The following is a 24,068-nucleotide window of genomic DNA, read 5'->3' on the forward strand; positions in this document are numbered from 1 at the left end:
GCCTTTTCCCTTAGAGCCTTAGCTCTTGTCTCACTCTTTAGAAGCCCTGTCCACTCCCAACAAGTGACATGAGAAAGTTCATGCTTCAAATAACTTGTGAAGCCATCACTACATATTTTTGCTTGCCTTTGTTTTTATAATACTAGATAAAAAAATTCTTACTCTGAAAAAATATTGAGTGATTTTATTTTCTAGTGATTATGGCATATAAACATGAAATCATATTAGGAATGAATTACGGAATGCTTATGCATGTTATTAGCTGATTCAATGGGATTTCTAAAATAACTGATGACACAAATATCTCTTTACAACCAATAAACAGAAAATAGCAGCATTCCTTAGAAGTTACTTAGGTATACACCAACTAAAATTGGTATTATTTTAGGTAATTAACTGAGCCACCAGTTAATCACCGTGTTTGTTTCTTATAACGCGCATAAATGTACAAAGAAGAAAGAGCACAGAACCTGTAGTCTGTAGTTACAGTTTTGGTTCTTTTGTAAGATAAACTCATTGAGCTCCAGTTCCCTTGTCTCTGAAAATCAGATAAAATTATTTTTTCTAGCCCACATCATAGGGCTATTGGGCCGATCAAATATCAACAGATAAGAACATAAAACGTGTTCAATCTCTCTCTTTCTCCCTGACTCCTAATTCCTCCCCCTCCTTTCTTTATACCCATACATACATATAGGTTTTATTTTTATTATTATCACTGGATAAAATTTATCTCCTGAGAAAATGTAAAGCCAAATTCACAGATTATTTTCCGATAATATATTGCTAAAACCTATTTGAATGAAAGCTCTATCTGTGGTGCAGTGACTTTGGCATCCTCTAGATTGGATTTGAATCCCAGTTGTGTGTCAGAAGGAATAGAATTCACTGCAGACTTAATGAAGGGACTACTTACCACGATGTTGGAAGGGTCAGAGGAACAGATAAGAGATGCTAAGGTACTCAGACACTAGTAATGGTGGGGAATCAGTACCATCCTTAGGGCTGAAGGAACAGGTAGAGGAAACAGTGTTCCCAGAGCCCCGTTTGACCTGGAACCAGAAGAGGGGCCACGAGGCATGAGGAATGCAGCTCGAAGAAATACTCCAATTTCCCTCTCTTCCTACCCAAACCTCACTGGAAATTAGTAGACAAGGAAGCCCAGGAGATGAAACCTGCAGAGACCAGCCTCCAGGGCATAGAGAAGGGCTGGGAATGGATCTAGGCAAAGATGTTTAGCAAATGGTCATCCTTTTCACTCTTCTGTTTCTCGAGACATCTTTTAATAGCGCTCAACTGTCTATACGTAAGAATGGATAAGCTTAGTCCTGTCTTCTGATCCTACCTCAATGAGGTTTCTCCAGTCTTCTCAGCTCTTGGTGATCTCCCTCTATCTTCTTTTGTCATTGATTTTTCTTAACAGTCATTTATTAGCTGTCTTACTCTGTAAGTGCCTGTGTTGGTCTGCTGCCTATTTGCCTTTGGATCCATTCCCGGTTCAGCTTCCTTCCAGCTACAGATTGCAGGAAACCACATTTCCCAGAGTCTAGTGCCTTCTGTCTTCTGGGTAGGTTTCACCAATGGGACGCACTAATGCAAGGCTGGAGGGCTGGAGGAGGGGAGGAGACAGAGTACTTCTCATTCTCTCTCTCTTCTTTCTCTGTTGTCTTTGGCAGCAGCTAAGTCTCTTCTGTGGCTCCAACTCCTCCTTCAATGGCCCTGGATCCTTCTGAGTAGCCTCGTCCGTAGTACCATTTCCCATCATTTAGGACTGGCTTGTGGACTCTGGGAATATCACCTCTTCCTGTTGTCCCTCTAGCCCTAGAGGTGGTAGAAGTTTCTCACTGCTACTAAACTCTAGTTGCTTCACTGATTCCTGTTTGGCTTCCTATCACCTAGTAGCCAATCCCTTGTATTAAATTCACTTTGTTTGAAACACCTAGAGTGGTTTCAGTTTTTCTTGCTGGATCATGCAGCTATGATGTCCCTATTTTTCCCCAGACAGACTGACTAGAAACCCCTCAGAGTCTTGATGTACTTGCCTGATTGTCTCAGTTACACACTCATTGTGCTTAACATGATCAAAGCAGTACACTTAGCCAGTATTTGACCAGGAGAGCCAGGGAGGCTTTCAGAAACTGTTCAGTTGAAGGAGCTGAGTAGGTTAACAAACCTGGTGTGTTCTGTGAATGTTAGGATTCTCCCTTTTACCGGTACTCCTTGCTTTTTTTTGAACTACTAATCTTAGCTGTAATACTGATGACCAGGTCTTAGATTATTGTTATAATTTCTTCTGATGAAAAGTTGAGCAATTGCTGTTTTTAGATATTTCTATCCACTGGACTCCAAATGATCTGTGGGGAAGGTCATGTTGTTCTTGGTCAAGTTTGTCAGCCTGCTCAGTTGAAGCGCTATAGCTGTCCTTGCTAATTTTGCATAACATTAAGTCAGTGTGTCCCAGTAGGAATTATTCTGGGTTTGTGCAGTGTTTGAAGATATTCTTTGGGAACTTAGTTAGGTACCTAATATTTTTTAAAAATTGTTTTGCAAATACAGTAAAGAGGTATATTTTTGCATTTTTTTTCAGAGATGACCTCGATAGGAAACTTCAAGCTATTGCTGTTTCAAAACTACTGAAAAATAGCTCTGAGCAGGTGATATTTCTGGGATATATCACTTCAGCACCTGGTTCCAGAGATTATCTACAGCTCATTGAACGTGGCAATGTAAGGGTAACACAATCTTAATAGGATTTCTGATTTCTTAAATAAAGTGTTTCTTCTTCATGTTTTGAAAAACCTAACCCAACATTGTATATGTATCCTGATTATCTTACTGCTGCATGGAAAACTACCAAAAAACATACTGGCTTTAAGTAGCATTCATCTCTTTGCTCATAAATCTGCAATTTGGACAGGACTTAGTGCAGATAGCTCATCTCTGCTCCACACAGCTAGGCGGCTCACCTGGGGACTGGAGGAGCCACTTTGCAGATGACACATTAGTGAAGTTGGTGGGGCTGTTGACTAGGAGCTCAGCTGGGGCTTTGGCCTCAGGGTCCTGTTTCCTCTCCATGGGTATGCTTAGGCTTCTTTCCTGCGTGATGGCTGGGTTCTAAGAGTGAGTGTCCTAAGAGAACCAGGAAGAAGTTGTATTGCCTTGTATGACCTAGCCTTGTAAGTCATATAACGTGATTTCTGCTGTCATCACAAGCCTGCTCGCATTCAAGTGGAAGAAACATAAACCCCATCTCTTGATGAGAGGAGTGTCAAAGCTCACATTATAAGAATGCCATATGGAAAGTGGATTATTGTAGCCGTGTTTAGAAAATACAATCTGCCACATTGTACAAGTTAATCATGATGAGAGTAAGAGATAAAATGGCATACAGAGAGGCTGGCTGATCAGGGCCTCACTAAATGACACTGAATTTGTCCTTACCTGTCCAGGTCCAAAACGGTGAATTCTCAGTGTATCCAGATATCATACTCTGGGAAACTGACAGACAAATCAAATCCTTGAGACATATATACACTAGAAGGTTAAATGCATTCGTTTATAATGAGAAATACAATTATTATATTTAGTTAAGCCCTATGTAGATTTCTTGGTCCTTTACATGTCTTTTTTTTTTACTTTATTGTCTTGAGATAATATCTGCAAACAAAAAAACTTAACCATTTTATCAAGTGCTTGGAAAGACAGGTGAGAGAGAGCGTTGTATGATGAGGGTATTCTGTATGTGACAGAAAACACAAAATGACAGTGGCTTAAATAAGAGAAGTATAGCTCTTTATGTAAAAGTCTGGGCAGGTGATTCACCATTAGTACGGCACTTTGTGGTATCGGGAGTGTGCTCCTTCTATCTTGTGGCTCCACATTACAAGGCTTCCACTCCCAAGTTTGCCTCATGGTCCAAGATGGCAGCATCGTTGTTCTAGTTAGCAAGAGGGAGGAAGGGATACAGAGGGGACCAAGTGCATGTGCAACTTACCTCGAAGGCAAATTCCAGGAAACTGACCTCTTCTACCTACATTTCATTGACTGGAATTTAGTCATTGGCCATACCTCACTGTACAGGAAGTTGAGAGATGCAATATTTAACCTTGATACCCTTATACCTAGCTAAAAATCCTACAACTTTGGAAGAGGGGCAAGGCAGATATTAGGGAGATGAGTTAATCTCTGCCCTGGTGGATAAGGCAGAAGTGGAGTCAAGATGGACTCCTAATTTTGGCTTTGGTCAGAGGGTTTATGATGGTGACCCTTAATACTATAGAGAATATATAAGGAAGAAGAGTTTTGCAAAGAAGATGAGTTCAGCTTTAGGCTGAGTTGAGGCATCTGTGGGATATTAGTGGAGCTGTCCATTAGGCAGCTGGACATATGGATCTGGAACTGAGAAGGGCTGTCAGGACTAGAGATACAGATTAAGGGGTTGCCACCATCTAGGTGATCATTAAAACCATGGAAGGGGATGATATTGCTTATGGAGTTAGAGAATTGCAAGAGGAAGACCAAAGAAAACTCCTGATAGAGTCACATTTAGTGTGGCTATCATGGGGGTGATGGGTGAGGGAAGAGGAGGAATATTATCTCAGAAAAGAGATTAAGGAGAAGTCAGAAGAGTAAGAGGAAAATCTGGAGAGTGGAATCACAGGGGTTGCATTAGTTATTTATTAGTGCATCACTGTGTAAGCTACAAACCTTAGTGGCTTAAAAAGAACAATGGTCCAATATCCTCATGACTGTGTGGGTCTACCGAGTGGTTTTCTGTTCTTGCCTGCCTTCATTCGTGGAGTCAGCTGTGGCTGTGGCTGGGGAGGTCTGACATGTCCCCCACTCACTGGTCTGGGGCCTCGGTGCTGGTTGTTGGCTGGACCTCTCTCTCCATGTAGTCTCTCATCAGTAGCCTACCTGGTGCCACATTTACCAGCTTTGTGACCTTGAGGCAAGTTATTTAACCTTTCTGGGCCTCAATGTCCACACCTATAAAGACGGGATAGTAATACCTATTGTATCATAGGGTTGTTCTGAGGATGAAAATAAAGTAATGCCTGAAAAGCCCTAAGCCTTGCATGTAGGAGGCACTTAATAAGTGGTAGCTACATATTTGTATTATGTATGTCTGGCTGTATGTATCAAATCACATTAGATAAATGTGTAAGTATATGGTCTATAAAGTATAGAAGACTACTATACAAGATGATATTTGGCAAATTTAAGAAAAAATCGATTGTATCCTAATAAGAGAGAGAATTTGTGTGTGTGTGTGTGTAAGAGGAATTTGATTTGATTTTTATTTAATACTCTGTTGGGTTCCATTGTCACAGTCAGAAGTTGTGTCAAGATTGGCAGTGGACAGACACTGTAAAACTCTTAGAGGAAAACACAGGCAGAACACTCTATGACATAAATCACAGCAAGATCCTTTCTGACCCACCTCCTAGAGAAATGGAAATAAAAACAAAAATAAACAAATGGGACCTAATGAAACTTCAAAGCTTTTGCACAGCAAAGGAAACCATAAACAAGACCAAAAGACAACCCTCAGAATGGGAGAAAGTATTTGTCAATGAAGCAACTGACAAAGGATTAATCTCCAAAATATACAAACAGCTCATGCAGCTCAATAGCAAAAAAAAAAAACACAATCCAAAAATGGGCAGAAGACCTAAATAGACATTTCTCCAACAAACGTGTGAAAAGATGTTCAACATCACTAATCAGAAGAGAAATGCAAATCAAAAGTACAATGAGGTATCACCTCACACCAGTCAAAATGGCCATCATCAAAAAATCTACAAACAATAAATGCTGGAGAGGGTGTGGAGAAAAGGGAACCCTCTTGCACTGTTGGTGGGAATGTAAATGGATACAGCCACTATGGAGAACAGTATGAAGGTTCCTCAAAAAACTAAAAATAGAACTACCATATGACCCAGCAATCCCACTACTGGGCATATACCCTGAGAAAACCGTAATTCAAAAAGACACATGCACCAAAATGTTCATTGCAGCTCTATTTACAATAGCCAGGACATGGAAGCAACCTGAGTGTCCATCGACAGATGAATGGGTAAAGAAGATGTGGCACATATATACAATGGAATATTACTCAGCCATAAAAAGAAAGGAAATTGAGTTACTTGTAGTGAGGTGGATGGACCTAGAGTCTGTCATACAGAGTGAGGTAAGTCAGAAAGAGAAAAACAAATACTGTATGCTAACACATATATATGGAATCTAAAAAAAAAAAAAAAAAAAGGTTCTGAAGAACCTAGGGGCAGGACAGGAATAAAGACGCAGATGTAGAGAATGGACTTGAGGACATGGGGAGGGGGAAGGGCAAGCTGGGATGAAGTGAGAGAGTGGCATGGACTTATACATACTACCAAATGTAAAATAGATAGCTAGTGGGAAGCAGCCACATAGCACAGGGAGATCAGCTCAGTGCTTTGTGACCACCTGGAGGGGTGGGATAGGGAGGGTGGGAGGGAGATGGAAGAGGGAGGAGATATGAGGATATATGTATATGTACAGCTGATTCACTTTGTTATAAAGCAGAAAGTAGCACACCATTGTAAAGCAATTTTACTCCAATAAAGATGTTAAAAAAAAAAAAAAAGATTTGCAGTGGATTCTTTTTTTGTGTGTGTGGTACGCGGGCCTCTCACTGTTGTGGCCTCTCCCGTTGCAGAGCACAGGCTCCGGACGTCCAGGCTCAGCAGCCATGGCTCACGGGCCCAGCCGCTCCGCGGCATGTGGGATCCTCCTGGGGCACAAACCCGTGTCCCCTACATCGGCAGGTGGACTCTCAACCACTGTGCCACCAGGGAAGCCCTAAAAATATTTTTTAAATTAAATTTTAATAGTCAAATTTAGTCAACATAGTCAAAAGTCAGGTATATTTTTTAAAAGAAGAACATGAATATTTCTTTAGTATGAAAGCTCCATATTTAGAGTTTTGCCAACACATTATAGAAAAAAAATGTTTATGTTGTGATTTGCTGATGAAAAGTAACGCTGGTCTCAAGCTTTCAACGTCAAATAGACTCACGATTACTTGTGAAACGTGTGTTGCCAGTGACTCAATTTAACGAACAGATTGAGCTCCTGACAAATGCCAGCCTTCATGTTAGGAACCAGGGAGCCTAGGTGATTGAGTCTTTCTGCTCAGGAAGGGGAGAGTGGAGACATCTAAACAATTAACTATACAGAGTGGTGTAGCTGGTGCGCATAAAGGACTACACAGGATGACCGATGAGCATGCAGTCAGTTCTGCTTGGGATGAGAGACTTGGAAAACTGTGCGGAGCCAGTACCGTGTTGTGATTGCTGCCTAACTCTCTCTCTAGACCACCTTCATGGTTTACTCCCAGCATCTCATACTGGGGCTAGATGGGCATATGGTAGGTGCTCCAAAAACATCTATAGAATGAATAAATGGTTTTGACCTTAAAAAATCAGTAGGAATTAGGCAGAGAAAATAGCATGCACAAAAGAAAGGCATATTTATTACTGTAGCTCACACATTTTCTTGGCAATTCAGAAGAGAGCACCATTTTTAATGCTTTAAATATTCTCTTCTCTCTTCATTATTAGGACATTGACAGCACAGATCAAGACAGATGGTGTGAATATATTATGTATCGAGGGCTGATCAAGTAAGCATAGGCGTTTGATTGTTTTTTTTTTTCTTTTTTTTTTTGGATTGTTGTTTTTCTTAATCTACTGTTATTGTGATCTTTTGGGTCTATCCTGGAAGGAAAAACTTTCTGGAAGCAATTAGTTAATTGTGTTACTTTTCATAGACATTGATTTGACTAGTTACCCAGTTTAACATTTTTTTTCAATGTATAGCCTAATGAGTTAAGAAGGAGTAAATGGTTAAGCAAATTAAGTTTAATTATACAAAGAAGGTACTGTGTGAGTTATTAAGCATGATCATTATGTAACTGTCAGTACATGTTAGGAATGGCGCCATTTTTTTTTTTTTTTTTGCGGTACGTGGGCCTCTCACTGTTGTGGCCTCTCCCGTTGCGGAGCACAGGCTCCGGACGCGCAGGCTCAGCGGCCATGGCTCACGGGCCCAGCCGCTCCGCGGCATGTGGGATCTTCCCGGACCGGGGCACGAACCCGTGTCCCCTGCATCGGCAGGCGGACTCTCAACCACTGAGCCACCAGGGAAGCCCAGGAATGGCACCATTTTTGACTGTATGCCATGGTGGAAACAGCATGGACCATGGGCTTGAATTCCAGCTTTGCCAGCTTCTAATCATGTAATCTTGGGTAAGGTAACTACCTTTTTGGAGCCACTACTATATTGTGATGAGCTCTCAATGTACATTATATTTAAAAAAAATATCACCCCATATCATCCCATATCAAAAAATTAATATTATCCATATATATGTAAAAATTCAAAAATACTGTAGCTGAAAGATCTCAGAATTCAAACACGTAACTGTGTAAATCTGTTTTGAAGGCAGTGTTGCTTTAAACAAAGCAAAGAGCAGTTTAATATCAAAAAAGGGACTAATCAATCAATCATTTATTCAGCAAGTATTTATTCAATACCTATTACATGATTGACATTGTTCTAGGCATTGGGGATATAACAGGAACAAAATAAAATCCTTGACTCATGGAGCTTCCACTCCAGTGGAAAGAGACAGAAAGTAAGCACGTAAGGAATAGACTATGCCAGGTGGTGATAAATGTGATGAGAAGAATAAATAAAGCCAGGTAAGAAGGACGGGGAGTACCGACGGTGGGCAGGGTCGCTGTTCTGATGGGGTGCTGTTCAGGCAGCAGCCTGAATGAGGGGGAGTCCACCTGCATACATCCTGAGAAGAGCATTCAGGCAGAGGGAAGAGGAAGTGCAAGAGTTTTAGGAGGGCATGCTTGGTATATTTTGATAACAGTGAGGAGGCCAGCACGGCTGGAGTAGAGTGAGATGGGAGGTGATGTGAGAGAGGTAAGGAGGGACAGATCTTGTTGACAGTGATGGATTCACAGGCCCCTCCACTTACAGGGTTCTTTAGTGGATGCAACATGCTGGCGACCATCCCTGAAACTCATCCTGAAATTCCGTTAGTACAGAATCTGTTTGGAGCTATTTGACCTGAGAACTCTAACTACCCTCCTTGGGGCAGTGCTGGGAACTGTGGGACAGTGGGGCCTTCTAGGGTGGACCTCTCTGGGCCTTACTTCCTCCTCCATACAGAGCAGTTCATCACCCAGAGGCATCTTGGCGTTGCCTGCCTGAAGAGGGGAGCTGGTGTGGAACTGATCACCCCTTAGGTAACCTTCTGTTCTAAGATCTGTGATCTGCATTGATGAAAGAAATGGTTGCCTTCTGGAGATGATACAGAATCACAGGGTCAACTTCTCTCCCTTTGGAGATATGGCTTGTTCACTTATGAGTCACAGTCTGGTGAAAGCAAACCATTAGGTTCTACTGTTCTTTACTCCACTTGCCATTCAACAAGTATTGATGGAGCATAATGTATGTCAGCCACCAGGGGTATAGCAGTGAACATTCAGAGAAGCATCCCTCAACTGGCTGAGGGAAGATAGACAATGATTGGAATGATGGAGTCAATAATTCCATTGTGTCTTATTTTAGGAGGTGATAACTATAGTGAGGAAAACTTGAGCAGGGTAAGGAACATCCAGAATATGGAGATGGGATGCAGTTGTAAATAGGGGCTTGGGTAGGTCTTAATGAGAAGTTGACATTAGAGCTAAGATTTGAAGGAGTGGCCCATGTGGCTGTCTGGGAGAAGACCTTTCCAGGTAGAGGGACCAGCTAGTGCAAAAGCCCAAAGGCAGGAGGGCTGATGTTTTTGAAGAAAAGTGATATTCGTGGGGCAGGAGTGTGTATATGGAGATGGAGGTAAAGGAGGTAAGTGGGGAGTGTATGGGCAGCGAGGGAAGGGAGCAGGTCTTGTGGACTCTTATGAAGGACTTTGGATATTACTTAGTAAACTGGTTCCTGGATAATTTCATTGGTTCATATGCTTACTGAGGTGGCCAGGGAGGCCCCTGAGATGCTAAGCTCATTCTGGTTACACTAATAATTCAGAAACTCTAAAGACCCAGCACATGCCCATATGGCTGCAGGACAGATAGCTTGACTATTTTTTTGGTGTTCCCAAAACATTAAGGTGGGAGGGAGCATGCTAGTTTTGTAAAGTATATGATATCTCAGATTGAAAACACTGCTTCTATTTAAATTCATATTAAAGTGGTTGCTTTAATGGGGTTATTAGAATTTCTAGAAGACAGTTTATGATATAGACTGAAAAAGGTATATATTCGAGATGTAAAAATTGTTAGTTGCCAAGGGACAGGGGTATTTATAGTACCAGTGTCCATAGTAGTTGATCACTGGGCTCTGTTTGTACATTTGTGGCCCAAGACCTTCTTTGTCTCTCCTTAGGAGAGTGGGATGGCAAATATATGTGTATATTTAGAAATATTTGGAGATATATATATATATATATATACACACACACACATACATATAGTGACTATGACTGTCAGAGATGGTATAATAGTCTGCTTAGGCTGCCATAACAAAATACCATAGACTAGGTGGCTTTAACAACAGAAACTAATTTTCTCATTGTTCTGGAGGCAGAGGGAAAGAGCATGCATGCTCTGTGATATCTCTTCTTTAAGGACACTAATCCTATTTGATCAGGGACCCACCCTTATGAACTCATTTAACTTAATTACTTTCTTAGAGGCTCTGTCTCCAAATATGGCTACACTGGGGCAGGGGGGTTAGGGCTACAACATATGGATTTGGGGGGAGGGAACACAGATGTTTAGTCTGTAACAGACAGGAAGGTAATTATGAAAATACCAAAATTAATGAAGTTAGGACTACTGTTATTCAGTTTCTGTCCACAAAACCAATTCTATAAACTTTACCTTGACCATCTAATTCAATGCCCTGCTCTCAGTAGGCACTTGATAAGTATTTACTGGACAACAAGGAGAGAGTCCCTGTTTTAGTAGAAGATTTGGATTGTCAGGTTCCTTATTGTCAAGGACTTTTTGAAGGCTGTGTCTATGAAATGGGTTAGAAGTTTGATCTTAGAGATTTGGGAAATAACCTAGATTTACTAGAGGCAGTGACATAGAATTACAGGGAACTGCACAGATTTGGGACCTGAGCTTAGACAAATGCATTAACCTGTCAGACAACTCAGACCCACGTCTGATGCCATCATAGCTCTTCTCTTACCTGCTGTGGTGGGCAGATTTGCTGCCTCCGCTGGTTCCAGCTCTGGGTTTCTGTCTCTATTTTGTATGGAGTTACAGGTTTTAAGTGTTCCTCCTACTGCCACTGTGGCCCAAGCCCCCAACGTCTTTACCTAAATTGTTGCAGTGGCCTCCTAACTGTTCTCTCTGCTTTGACCCTTTCCCTGGAGTCTGCTCTCTACACAGTAGCCACTGCATCTCTGTACAAAACTCCGTGGATTACCATTTCATTCTCAGAAGAAAATCTCAAGTCTGTCAGGAAGGCTTTGCATCATCTGCTGCCCCCACCCCCGTGCAAACTCAGGTTTCCCCTATGCACTCCACTCCAGTCATTGTGGAGTTGGTTCTCAGAAAAGCCAAGCGCATTCTACCCCAGGACCTTTGCATTTGCTGTTCCCGTTCCCTAGAACGCCCTTCCTCCAATACCTGTATGGTTTGCTCTCTCACTTCATTCAACTTTTTGCTCAAATGTCACTTTGTCAGAGACTTATGCTCTGACCATCCACTAAAAATAACAGCCTCTGCCACCTAGCATGCCTGTCCTCTGTACTCTGCTTGTTCCCCCATAGTACTTGGGTACTGATCACCATACATATATACATATTTAATTTGTTCTCCCCAACTAGGATGAAAGCTCTATAAGGGCAAGACCTTCGTTTTGTTCACTGTTTATCCCCAGTACCTGAACAATGCCTGCATGTAATGGGGACTGGCTATGAATTTGTTTTTTAAATAAGTGAATGACTGAAGCTGACATTTTTTAAGAGGCAAAGTATAAATAAAATAAAATGAATTCCTGGCTGCTCATGATTCTCCCATTTTTCCATGTGAGCTTCTCGATAACTATCCAGATAGATAACACCTACAAAATGCTTTGAATTTCCTGGAGAACCAAAAGATGTAAGCAAAAACAAGATGCACAGTTTTTTCAGACATGAAAATTGTGCAATTTTTCAGGCATTAAACATCTTTTATTTTAGATGTTTCAATGTGAATGAAAATGTGCATGAGGTATTTGGATTTTTTAAGGTAAGAAAGAATTTAGGCCTATGCTCCTGTCATTCTGAAGTATTCCTGCTATTGGCGCAAAACAAATGTGTGAGAGGCAATCTGTACAGACAGAATATTCATTAGTGTAATAAAGTAGAGTAAGTTTGCCAAGTATGTTTAGTTAATTAAACCTATGTGCATATTCCTTATTCATTTATATCATAAAAGCAATACTTTGATAAATATTTAGAGTAATAAATCAAGTTAATTCTAGTGATATACAGAGTAGAGTTAGAAATGGGAAATTGGCTTAATAATATCTTTACAAACCATTTGTTTCTGCCACAGATTGGTTTATGCAAGAATCTCCCATGCTGAGCTGAGTGACTCTGAAATTCAGATGGCCAAATTTAGGATCCCTGATGATCCCGTTAATTATAGAGACAACCAGAAAGTGGTCACAGACCCCAGGGAAGTTCCCGAGAAAATTCACTTCAATCCCAGGTGAGTGAGTGCCTTTATGTCGTGAACTACAGCTATGAGATTGTCCATCCCCTCTAGGGACCTAAATATTACCTCACAATGAGCTACAAATTAGATTCGGTTCTAGAGGTTTATTCATGTTAAGAGAGCTCCTGGTAAAGATTATGACATCCTACTTGGGTTGAAGTTACGATCCCTGCTTTCTGGGATAGAGAAACATGTTGAAGTCCCAACCTCAGGCAAAAAAGATCAATGGCACCATCACCACCATAATAGCTAATATTAAAGTGTTTTTGTGTCCTAGACCCTGTTCTAGATGTGTCATGTGTTGTCTCGATTAATCCACATTGGATTAGTCCTCTTGTTATCCCCATTTTAGAGGTAAGGAAGCTTAGGCCGAGGAACATAACTTCATCAGGGTTACGTGGCTGGTCAGTGACAGAGCCAACAAGTGGGAAGGAAGCCTGTTAGCATCATTGGGCTGCTGTGATTCTCAGTGCTGGCTGCACTTAGACTCACCTGGAGAGCTTTTAAAAACTCCCTCTGCCTGGGTCCCACCCCAGACCAATTCATCAGAACCTCTTGGTGATACATGGGCTTTGGGCTAAAAAATAACCTTTTCAGGTTATTCTGATGTGCAGTAAGAATTGAGACTATGGAGAGTGGATTATTTATTTCCATTACAGATACTCTACCCTCTGAAATGTGTTGGGTGTTGTTTAGTTTTAAATAGAGGTTATCTGAGAAATCTTTTCGCAGCAAAACATGTGATTTGGAGTAGTTGCTCTTTTTTCTTCCTATGACTGGATAAGGAGAGGAAATGTCTGCCTCAAACCAGACTCAGAACATGTCATATACCTTGTTAGTATTATTTGACATTTCTACTACTTTTACCAGCTAGTAGCTATAGAAACTTCTCAGATGTCATTTTGTTTGGGGGGGAAATGACATTTATCCATTCTCTTTTTCTTCCTTGTCTCTCCCTACAAGAAAAAACTGTATCAAAGTGTAGGCAGCAAACGTAAGGAGAGCTATAGCCAAGTCTTGATTGGCTTCAGTCACTGTATTTGATCTTGCCCTTTGTAACTGCAATGTGGCTATGAAGAGCATGGGCTCTGCGGAAAAGCTGCCCAGTTCAGACCTTCACTTTTTGCCAGTGAACAGCTGCGCAACTGTGAGCAAGTTGCTTAACCTCTGTAAGCTTCAAATCTCATCTACAAAATGGGAAAAATAGTAGTGCCTGACTCCTAAGTTTTTTTCGAGGTTTGAATGACACACAAAGTTCTTAAAATAGGGCATGGTAAATCCTCCAGAGCCAGGAGCTGCAATAGCAGCAACAGTATTTTTAGAATGCAGTGGGAAATTCTATCAATTTATAACATATATTGCTAAATACAAGCATTTCTCCAAATTGGTTTTTTTTTTTTTTTGCGGTACGCAGGCCTCTCACGTTGCAGAGCACAGGCTCTGGACGCGCAGGCTCAGCGGCCATGGCTCACGGGCCCAGGCGCTCCGTGGCATGTGGGATCTTCCCAGACCGGGGCACAAACCCGTGTCCCCTGCATCAGCGGGCGGACTCTCAACCACTGCACCACCAGGGAAGCCCCCAAATTGTTTTTCTTAAATATTTGATAAAAAATAGAATGTGGGGTAACCTAAGAAAGCTTTACTATGAGAGAGAAAATAACAAAAATGTCACAGGCTCCGGACGCGCAGGCTCAGCGGCCGTGGCTCACGGGCCCAGCCGCTCCGCTGCATGTGGGATCTTCCCGGACCAGGGCACGAACCCGTGTCCCCTGCATCGGCAGGCGGACTCTCAACCACTGCGCCACCGGGGAAGCCCATGTCTTACCTTTTTAATGCTTAAAAATAGGAAATGGATTTTTTGACAAGCTGGAAGGATCACTTACAGAAATCAAGCAGCCTTACATCCCTCTTGGAACAAAGCAGGGGAAAAAAATGTTTCAAGATTAAGTCTAATTGTTAGAAGAATAATGTGGACATATAACTGTTGTTGACTCAGGAGCTGCAGCACGCCCATTGCCACCCTTCCCTGAGCTATGATAGCATCGTGTCTCTTCTCCGGGTTTGCATCACTCCCTGGCTGTACAGGACACGCTCTGTTGATGTCTCCAGTCAGTCAGGCGACCAGTTGTCAGGGAACATACCTCTGCACACAGAGAGGTCCCACAGAGAGAATTCTTCCCTAGAACCAAGCAGGTAGGTGATGGGGAGAATTCAGCCCAAAAGCATTATCTCCGCGAGGAATAGTGGCTTGAATGTTGTTCAGGGGGCCACACATTACATCTTCGAGCTAGAAGTGCCCTGAATGTTGTTTGATCTCTTGGGGCAGAGATAAAAATTCTAAGAGAATTTCCAAAGGTTTTATGTCACAATCTAAGGAGGTTCCTGGGATCTATTTAATAAAAATGTGTTGAGCACATCACCATCTGCAAAACACGATGTCCTCCTGTGATGGTTTTAAATATGTCCACAAGTGATTTGGCACTTCCTTCAAAAGGTGGGGCCTGGGGCTTCCCTGGTGGCTCAGTGGTTGAGAGTCTGCCTGCCGATGCAGGGGACGCAGGTTCGTGCCCCGGTCCGGGAAGATCCCACATGCCGCAGAGTGGCTGGGCCCGTGAGCCATGGCCGCTGAGCCTGCGCTCCGCAACGGAAGGGGCCACAACAGTGAGAGGGCCGCGTACCACAAAAAAAAAAAAAAAGGTGGGGCCTGACTGGCCTCTTTCTGAGCGTGGGCTAGACTTAGTGACTCACTTTTGATGAAGAGAATAATGTGAAAGAGAGGGCATGTGACTTCTAAGCTTGGGTTTTCAAAGATTGTGGCTTCTTCTGCCTCAGTCTCATCCTCTTGGATCTGAGAGAAGCCAGGTGCCACATCATGAGCCGCCCTGTGGGAAGGTGGGGAGGGACTGAGGCCTCTTGCCAACAGCCATGGGAGTGAGCTACCTTAGATGCGGAACCTCCAGCCTCGGCCAAGCTTCAGATTGTACTTCAGCCCTAGCTCACATCTTGGCTGCCACTCATGAGAGACCCAAGTCCAACCACCTGGCTTGGCTGCTCCTAAATCCTTAACAGATAATAACTGTTGTTTTAAGCCATCTGTGTTCAAATCTTCCTCAACTTATGATGGAGTTATGTCCTGAAAAACCCATGTAAATAGAAAATATTGTAAGTTGAAAATGCGTTTAATACATCTAACCTACCAAACATCATAGCTTAGCCTAGCCTACCTTAAAGGTGCTCAGGACACTTACATTAGCTACAGTTGTGCAAAATCATCTAACACCAAGCCTATTTTATAAAGAGTGCTGAAAAATCTCATGTGATTTACGGAATACTGTACTGAAAGTGAAAAACAGAATGGTCATCTGGGTACAGAGTGGTTGTAAGTGTGGGTTACCCTGTGATCGTGTGGTTGACTGGGAGCTGTGGCTTACTGCCCTGCCCAGCATCACGAGAGAGTATTGGTACTGCATATCACTAGCCTGGGAAAAGATCAAAATCCAAAATTCCAAGTGTGGTTTCTACTGAATGCATATTGCTTTTGAATCATTGTAAAGTCAAAAAATCCTAAGTGGAGCCATGGTAAGTCGGGGACCATCTGTAATTGGGTAATTTGCTCTGCATCAGTAGATAACTAACACAGCCCTTGAAACTATTCACATTTAGGGAACTCTGGGAACCTGGCAACAACAAACATATTTACTTAGCATGTATTATATCCATAGTACGGCACTGGGCACGTGATGGTGATAGGAGGTATCACTTAAGTGAAAAAGACACTGCCCTTTTCTCTGGTACCTCATCACCAAGTTTGGGAAACAAAAAGATACAGAGACATCTTGAATGGTAACTATTGACCGTTGACTCTCTATTGAGCCGAGTGCTTTACCAACATTATCTCCTAACAACAATACTGCAAGGTCATGTAATCCAGATGACAACTGGGGTCACTTTACCTTTTAGCTCTGGATAAGATGGACAGAACCCTCATACCACTCCCTCCAGAAGACAGTGTCCTCTCCCAAACTTCTGTCAGTTGTGGGAAGTTAAGGGGCAAGTGACATTTTTGTGATCACCCCTCACACAGATCTCCTTCTACTGTCATAGTTCAGTTCACAGATGGTCTTGCGCTTGCATTTCTTTTTTTTTTTTGAGGTATGTGGGCCTCTCACTGTTGTGGCCTCTCCCGTTGCGGAGCACAGGCTCCGGACGCGCAGGCCCAGCAGCCATGGCTCACGGGCCCAGCCGCTCCGCGGCATGTGGGATCTTCCCGGACCGGGGCACAAACCCGTGTCCCCTGCATCGGCGGGCGGACTCTCAACCACTGCACCACCAGGGAAGCCCCGCGCTTGCATTTGTAACGCTTTGATTATGCTGCAGTACAAGGAGAGGATGTACTTAATGCACCTAGCGGTGCCTGGCACTCAGCAGGTACTCAGAATTTCCCAAAGTTCTGGGGAGGCACATACACAGAGGCAAGGGCTGCTTCTGACTGTGCCAAGCCAACGGAGGACTCTGTTCTTTCCTTGAGTTCCTCAAAACAAACCAAGTAAAGCAAAACTGCTCTCACCTTGTGTTTTAGTGGTAGCATAAGATTTGGAAAGACAGAAGGGTTTAAGTTATAAAAACTCAAAACTTCTTCAAGTAGAATTAGATATTCCCTTGTTTTACAAATCTTTTGTCTCTTCCACATCATGAAGTTTAGGAATCTCCCTCTCATCTTCTCTGGTTTCCCATAGCTCCTCCAAATTTCTGTTCATTTCTAATGAAAAGTAGACACTAGCTCTTTTTCTCAGTCTCTCGCTTGTTCATCAAGTGCTCAGGACCTTACTTTCCATCTCACATGGCTTATCTGAGGTGGAGATTTCGATACACCTCTCTCAGTAAATGACAGAGCAAGCAGAAAGTTTAAACAACACAATGAACTTAACCTAACTGACATGTATAGAACAATGAGTGTCCCAAGTAACTTCAAATTACTCATTCAAGTGTACATGGGACATTTACCAAAACTGACCATATGCTGGAGCAAAAAGCAAGATTTAACAAACGTCAATTATTGAATTAATACAGAGTATATTCTCTAGTGACAATGAAACTAAGCTTAAATAACAAAAAGATAATGAGAAATCCCTAAATATTGGAATTAGATAATAAATTTCTAAGTAGTCCGTGAGTCAAAGAAGAGATCAACATAAAAATTAGAAAATATTTTGAACTAAATATTAATGAAAATATGACATCAAGAGAAATAGAACCAATAGGAGATATGTATCTATATATAGATATATATACATACACATATATGGATATATATACATCCATATATCTATAGGCTGTATATATAGAACCAATAGGAGATGGATATAAATGTACATATATATCTCTATATCCATATATATCCACATGTATGTATGTGTATATATATATATATATATATATATATATATATATATATATCCATCTCCTATTGGTTCTGTTTCTCTGTAGAGACAGGCTTTATATGATATCGAAACTGAAAAGAATGTTAAATGGAAAATCATAGGCCAATCTTGATCATGTACATAGATATAAAATTCCTAAGCAAAATATTGGTAACTCAAATCCAGCATTGTATAGAAAGATAATATATTATGACAAGTTAGGTTTATTCCAGGAATTCAAGATTAGTTTAACACGTGAAAATAAACCAATATAATTCAGAATATAAAACCAGAAGTACCACAACAATGTATAAATGTAAAGATATATACAAAAAAGCATTTGATAAAACTTAAATACCCATTTATTATTTAAAAAAAATAACCTCTTAGCAAACTAGAAATAGAAGAAAAGTTTCTTGATCCAATGAAGTGTATGTACAAAATCTTACAGTGACCAGAACAACAGTGAATTATTGAATGCTGTCTTCTTGAGATGGGGCATGAGGCTTGAATGCCTGCTATGATCACTGTTTTTGATACCAGAGGTCCTAGCCAGTGCAATAAGGCTAGAAAGACAAATAAAGGGTATAAAAATTTAAAAAGAAAAATAAAATTGTCATTATTTCAGACTACATGATTGTTTTTGTGAGAAAAACCCATCAGAATCTACAGGTAAACTTTTAGAATTACTGGAAGAATAATCAAGTGGAAAACACACACATTAGGATGAACTGGAAAAAACTAGCATTGAAAAGAACTGCAAGCCTGCTTCAGATCATCTAAGTCCTGTTTCTTAAAGTGTGGCCCATGGACCATCGGCACTGGATTAGTCCGGCTTCCCCAGAGAAACAGAACCAAAAGGATATGTGTATATAGGAAGAGATGTATTATATGAAATTGACTCATGCAATTATGGAGGCTGAGAAGTCCTGCAATCTGCTGTCTGTAAGCTTGAGACCCAGCAAAGTTGGTGGTGTAATTCAGTCCAAGTCCCAAGGCCTGAACCAGGGAAGCCCATGTTGTAGATTCCAGACGGGGTCTGAAGGCCCTAGAACCAGGAGTGCTGAGCGCACGAAAAGGTCAATGTCCCAGCTCAAGCAATCAGGCAGGAAAAAAAAACGGTGAATTCCTCCTTCCTCCACCTTTTGTTCTATTTAGGCCCTCAACGGATTGTATGATGACCACCCATACTGGGGAGGGCCATCTACTTTACTGAGTCCACGGATTCAAATGCTAATCTCATCCAGAAAACCCTCATAGGCACGTCCAGAAATTATGTAATCTGGGTACCTTGTGGCCAGTCAACACTTAAAATTAACCATCACGCTGACATCACCTGGGTTTTCTTTTTATTTTTTTTTATTAAAAAAATTTTTTTTTGCGGTACGAAGGCCTCTCACTGCCACGGCCCCTCCCGCCGTGGAACACAGGCTCCAGACGCGCAGGCTCAGCGACATGGCTCACGGGCCCAGCTGCTCCGCGGCATGCGGGATCCTCCCGGACCGGGGCACGAACCCGTGTCCCCTGCATCAGCAGGCGGACTCCCAACCACTGTGCCACTGGGTTTTCTTTTTAAATTGTGGAGTCTCAAGGCTTGCCCAAATTCTACTAAATCAGAATTTTCACTTTAACAAGATCCACAGGTGGTATGTGTGGACATTAAAGTTTGAGAAGCCCTGATTTTAGTTGTCCCCAAAATCTCAAGCCCTGAACTGAAATGAAGGTGATTCTGGATGGCTCGTGTCCCTAGACACCTGGCAAAATAAGTAAATAACATAAAATAAAATACAATTAACAATCCTCTTATGAGGAAGATAATAGGTCTCAAATCATTTTTGTAAATAATTCTTTCATATACAATGTCCAGTCCACAATCAAAGATGACAGAGCACACAAGGAGATAAGACACCCATAAACCACAATCAGCAGAAATAACAGACAAGGGAAACAGACTTACTGAGGCTTTAGGTATGGGAGTTATCAGATACAGACTATAAAACAGCTATGCTTGCTGTGTTCAAGGGCCTAAAAGCCAAACTGGAACATTCCAGCAGGAAAATTACACTTTTGTAAAACTATACAAAGTGACACAGCAGATATGAAAAAAAAGAAAAATTCTAGAACTCTCAAAAATACTATAATTGAAATTAAGAATTCAGGGGCTTCCCTGGTGGCGCAGTGGTTGAGAGTCCGCCTGCCAATGCAGGGGACACGGGTTCGTGCTCCGGTCCGGGAAGATCCCACATGCCGCGGAGCGGCTGGGCCCGTGAGCCATGGCCGCTGAGCCTGCACGTCCGGAGCCTGTGCTCCGCAACGGGAGAGGCCACAACAGTGAGAGGCCCGCGTACCGCAAAAAAAAAAAAAAAAAAAAAAAAAAAAGAATTCAGTGGACTGCTTTAACATCAGAATAGACAAGTAACTGAAGAACTGGAGGATAGGTCAGAAGACACTCAGGTCCACAGGTGGAACAGGGCTAGGGAATAGGTCCCAAGGAATAGAGGTAAGGGGAAAATTCAAATGCATCTGTTTAATATTTGCAAAGACACTATCCTTGTTCTCCATATAAATAAACACATATTTAATAATCCCTTTATACCTCCATACAGTAGTGTGCTTTGTTCAAGTCAAAGTATACACCTTTCACTAGTTTTAACAGAAAGGTCACAGAGCCCTAGTATTATGTAATCCCCTTTAACCGGATGATGATTATTCCAATTCAAGTCCAGGAACTCAGAGCACCTCTAACCAGCCCAGCCTTGCAGATGCTTGCTGTTGCCGAATCCTGGGGTAAAATAATAAAGGCCCTGATGTTTTGGGTGGGGTGAGGGTGTGGCTGACCACAGTTTCTCTGATTGCTGGGCCCTTCTGAGAAGACTTGCCTTGGAGTAGGAGGCTGATATCAGCCTGCTGTAAATTGCTAGGAGGGAAGGTTGCCATCCTGGGAATCAACGAGACTGCTTTGGAGACTGATAATGTGGCTGCACTTAAAATGATTGGTAAACTGGTATAATCTGTCAACCCAGCAAAATACAATATGTTCTTAGCTCTCCTTTTAAGGTTTCTGAGGAAATCTATAGACCTAATTCCTCTTCAATTCCAGCTTACTTTGTAGAGAAGTAAGGTATGCAGGTTCCTTATGTTTGCACTGCTGCCTAGCAGAGTAAAACACTATATAAGTTTCTTTTTCTTTTTAATTTGTTTTTTTGCAATAACAGAAACTCTCAAAGAGTATCTTTATAAACATTTTGTAACATTTCTGGCAGTTTTCCACTTAGATTTTTTTTTCTTTTAAAAACTGAGCTAGCAAGCAAGGTATCAAATATGCTTTTCTTTCCCCCCAGATTCCTTTTAAATTTAAGATGAGAATACACTTATTTCTTGAATACACCCTTAGTGGTACAGGTATTATGGATTGAATATTTTTGTCTCCCCCAAATTCATATGTTGAAATCCTAACCCCCGATGTAATGGTATTAGGAGGTGGAGTCTTTAAGAGGTAATTAAGTCCTGCAGGTGGAGCCCCCATGAATGGGATTAGTGCCCTTATAAGAAGAGACAAAAGAGCTTTCTCTCTCTCTGGCCTCCACCATGTGAGGATACAAGGAGAAAAAGGCCACCTGCAAATCAGGAAGAGGGCTTTCACCAGGCACTGGATCTGCTGGCACCTTCATCTTGTACTTCCCAGTCTCCAGAACTGTGAGAAACGTTTGTTGTTTAAGCCACCCAGTCCATAGTAATTTGTTATAGCATCATGAACTGACCAAGAGAACAGATCTGATCATCCAGTGAGTCTCAACCTGGGGTGGGGGTGGTCTGTAGATTGAAGAAGGCAGAGTCCAATGGGGGAAATGGAAACATCCAAATCTCTCCCCCTACTTTATAGTGGACATATTCTTTTTTTTTTAGTTTTATTTTATTTATTTATTTATTTTTACATCTTTATTGGAGTATAATTGCTTTACAATGGTGTGTTAGTTTCTGCTTTATAACAAAGTGAATCAGTTATACATATGTATATATGTACCCATATCTCTTCCCTCTTGTATCTCCCCCCCCATCCCACCCCTCCAGGCAGTCACAAAGCACTGAGCTGATCTCCTTGTGCTATGCAGCTGCTTCCCACTAGCTATCTACCTTACGTTTGGTAGTATATATATGTCCATGCCTCTCTCTCGCTTTGTCACAGCTTACCATTCCCCCTCCCCATATCCTCAAGTCCATTCTCTAGTAGGTCTGTGTTTTTATTCCTGTCTTACCCTAGGTTCTTCATGACATTTTTTATCTTAAATTCCATATGTATGTGTTAGCATACGGTATTTGTCTTTCTCTTTCTGACTTACTTCACTCTGTATGACAGACTCTAGGTCTATCCACCTCATTACAAATAGCTCATTTCATTTCTTTTTATGGCTGAGTAATATTCCATTGTATATGTGTACCACATCTTCTTTATCCATTCATTTGATGATGGACACTTAGGTTGTTTCCATCTCCAGACTATTGTAAATAGAGCTGCAATGAACATTTTGCTACATGACTCTTTTTGAATTATGGTTTTCTTAGGGTATATGCCCAATAGTGGGATTGCTGGGTTATATGGTAGTTCTATTTGTAGTTTTTTAAGGAACCTCCATACTGTTCTCCACAGTGGCTGTATCAATTTACATTCCCACCAACAGTGCAAGAGGGTTCCCTTTTCTTATAGTGGACATATTCTTAACAGCCAATGTCTCCTCCATTCTGGAGACCAGGCTCTCCTTTCTTCCCTGCTTGCTCTCCAACCAATGTTCTACTTAGTGGAATCTGACAATTCAGAGATGTGTCCTCTTGATTTCCATTCATTTCTCATTTGTTGTTTGAATACTAGTACACTTTAAAAATGATTATATGGATTCTGGGGACAATGGAAGAGACAAGAAAAAAAGAGAGTGCTGATCTGCTGCATTGTGGAGTGGTGAATTTATCTTATTTTATACAGTTGGGTCAGTAGTTATTTTGATTTCAGTGTATTTGGGAAGCATCTGATTATTTTAGCCATAGCTTCTTATGAGCTAATAATACAATCTCTCTCCTACTTTCTCTCTTATTTAAATCACTTTAATCTATACCAAGAAGCTCTGAGTTAATGCCATGAGCTGCTTTCATTACGTGAGCAGCTAGTAGGAGCAGAAACATAGTCAAGTAATTTCAGAGTAAAGACATTAAAGAAGACTCTAGAATGGGAACCACCTAGTCAAGCATTGATTGATAATGCAAATAACCAGACACCCTTAATAAACTATAGCTTTTCTCTGCACTCAATGTGTAGGCATAAGAGACAATTCCTCAGAGAATATGCCCCTTTCAGAATCCTGAAATTCATAATCACAGGGCTGGAAGGGAATCTAGAGATCATGTAAATTAGCTCTCTTGTTCTGCAGATGACAAAATGAATTCAGAAGCTAGGTGCCTACACAAGGACGTAGCTGAATAACAGAAAAGCTGAAACAAGAACACAGTTTTCTTGACTCCCTGGTCCAGAATTCTACATTCCCTACAGTATTGCCTCATAAAATTTGGCAGGGTGGGTGGGTGGGAAACATTTCCAGGGTATATCATGGGGATCTGATACAGTCATGCTTCTACACCATAAAAACTGATGCTCCAAATTGAGTTATGTCTGTCTGTCTTACACACGTCTCTAATCACAGATGGTGCCCCAGCCCTGGACTCACTCACCACCCTATAGGGACAGATGCTGACCCTCTACTTCTGCTTCTCCTTCCTTTCCCCCTTCCCCACGGCACCAGTAGAGGGCCCTTATCTCCGGTGGAGGAGATTGCTTTCCGAACCACCTTTTTGACCTCATTTCTTCCCTTCACTTTGTCCACCC

General features: G+C 41.6%; 1 protein-coding gene across 1 annotated transcript in view; it reads left to right on the plus strand.

Moving 5' to 3' along the window:
• Nucleotides 1-12,774, plus strand: part of CWH43 (cell wall biogenesis 43 C-terminal homolog) — a 47,485-nt gene extending 34,711 nt beyond the window's left edge. Inside the window, exons 13-15 of the mRNA XM_032633250.1 lie at nt 2,588-2,732; nt 7,605-7,666; nt 12,615-12,774. Coding sequence (XP_032489141.1) covers nt 2,588-2,732; nt 7,605-7,666; nt 12,615-12,774 — 367 coding nt within the window. The remainder of the gene's footprint in view (nt 1-2,587; nt 2,733-7,604; nt 7,667-12,614) is intronic.
• The last annotated feature ends 11,294 nt before the right edge of the window (nt 12,775-24,068 follow it).

Source organism: Phocoena sinus, chromosome 5 (assembly GCF_008692025.1).
Source record: "Phocoena sinus isolate mPhoSin1 chromosome 5, mPhoSin1.pri, whole genome shotgun sequence".
Lineage (NCBI taxonomy): Eukaryota > Metazoa > Chordata > Mammalia > Artiodactyla > Phocoenidae > Phocoena > Phocoena sinus.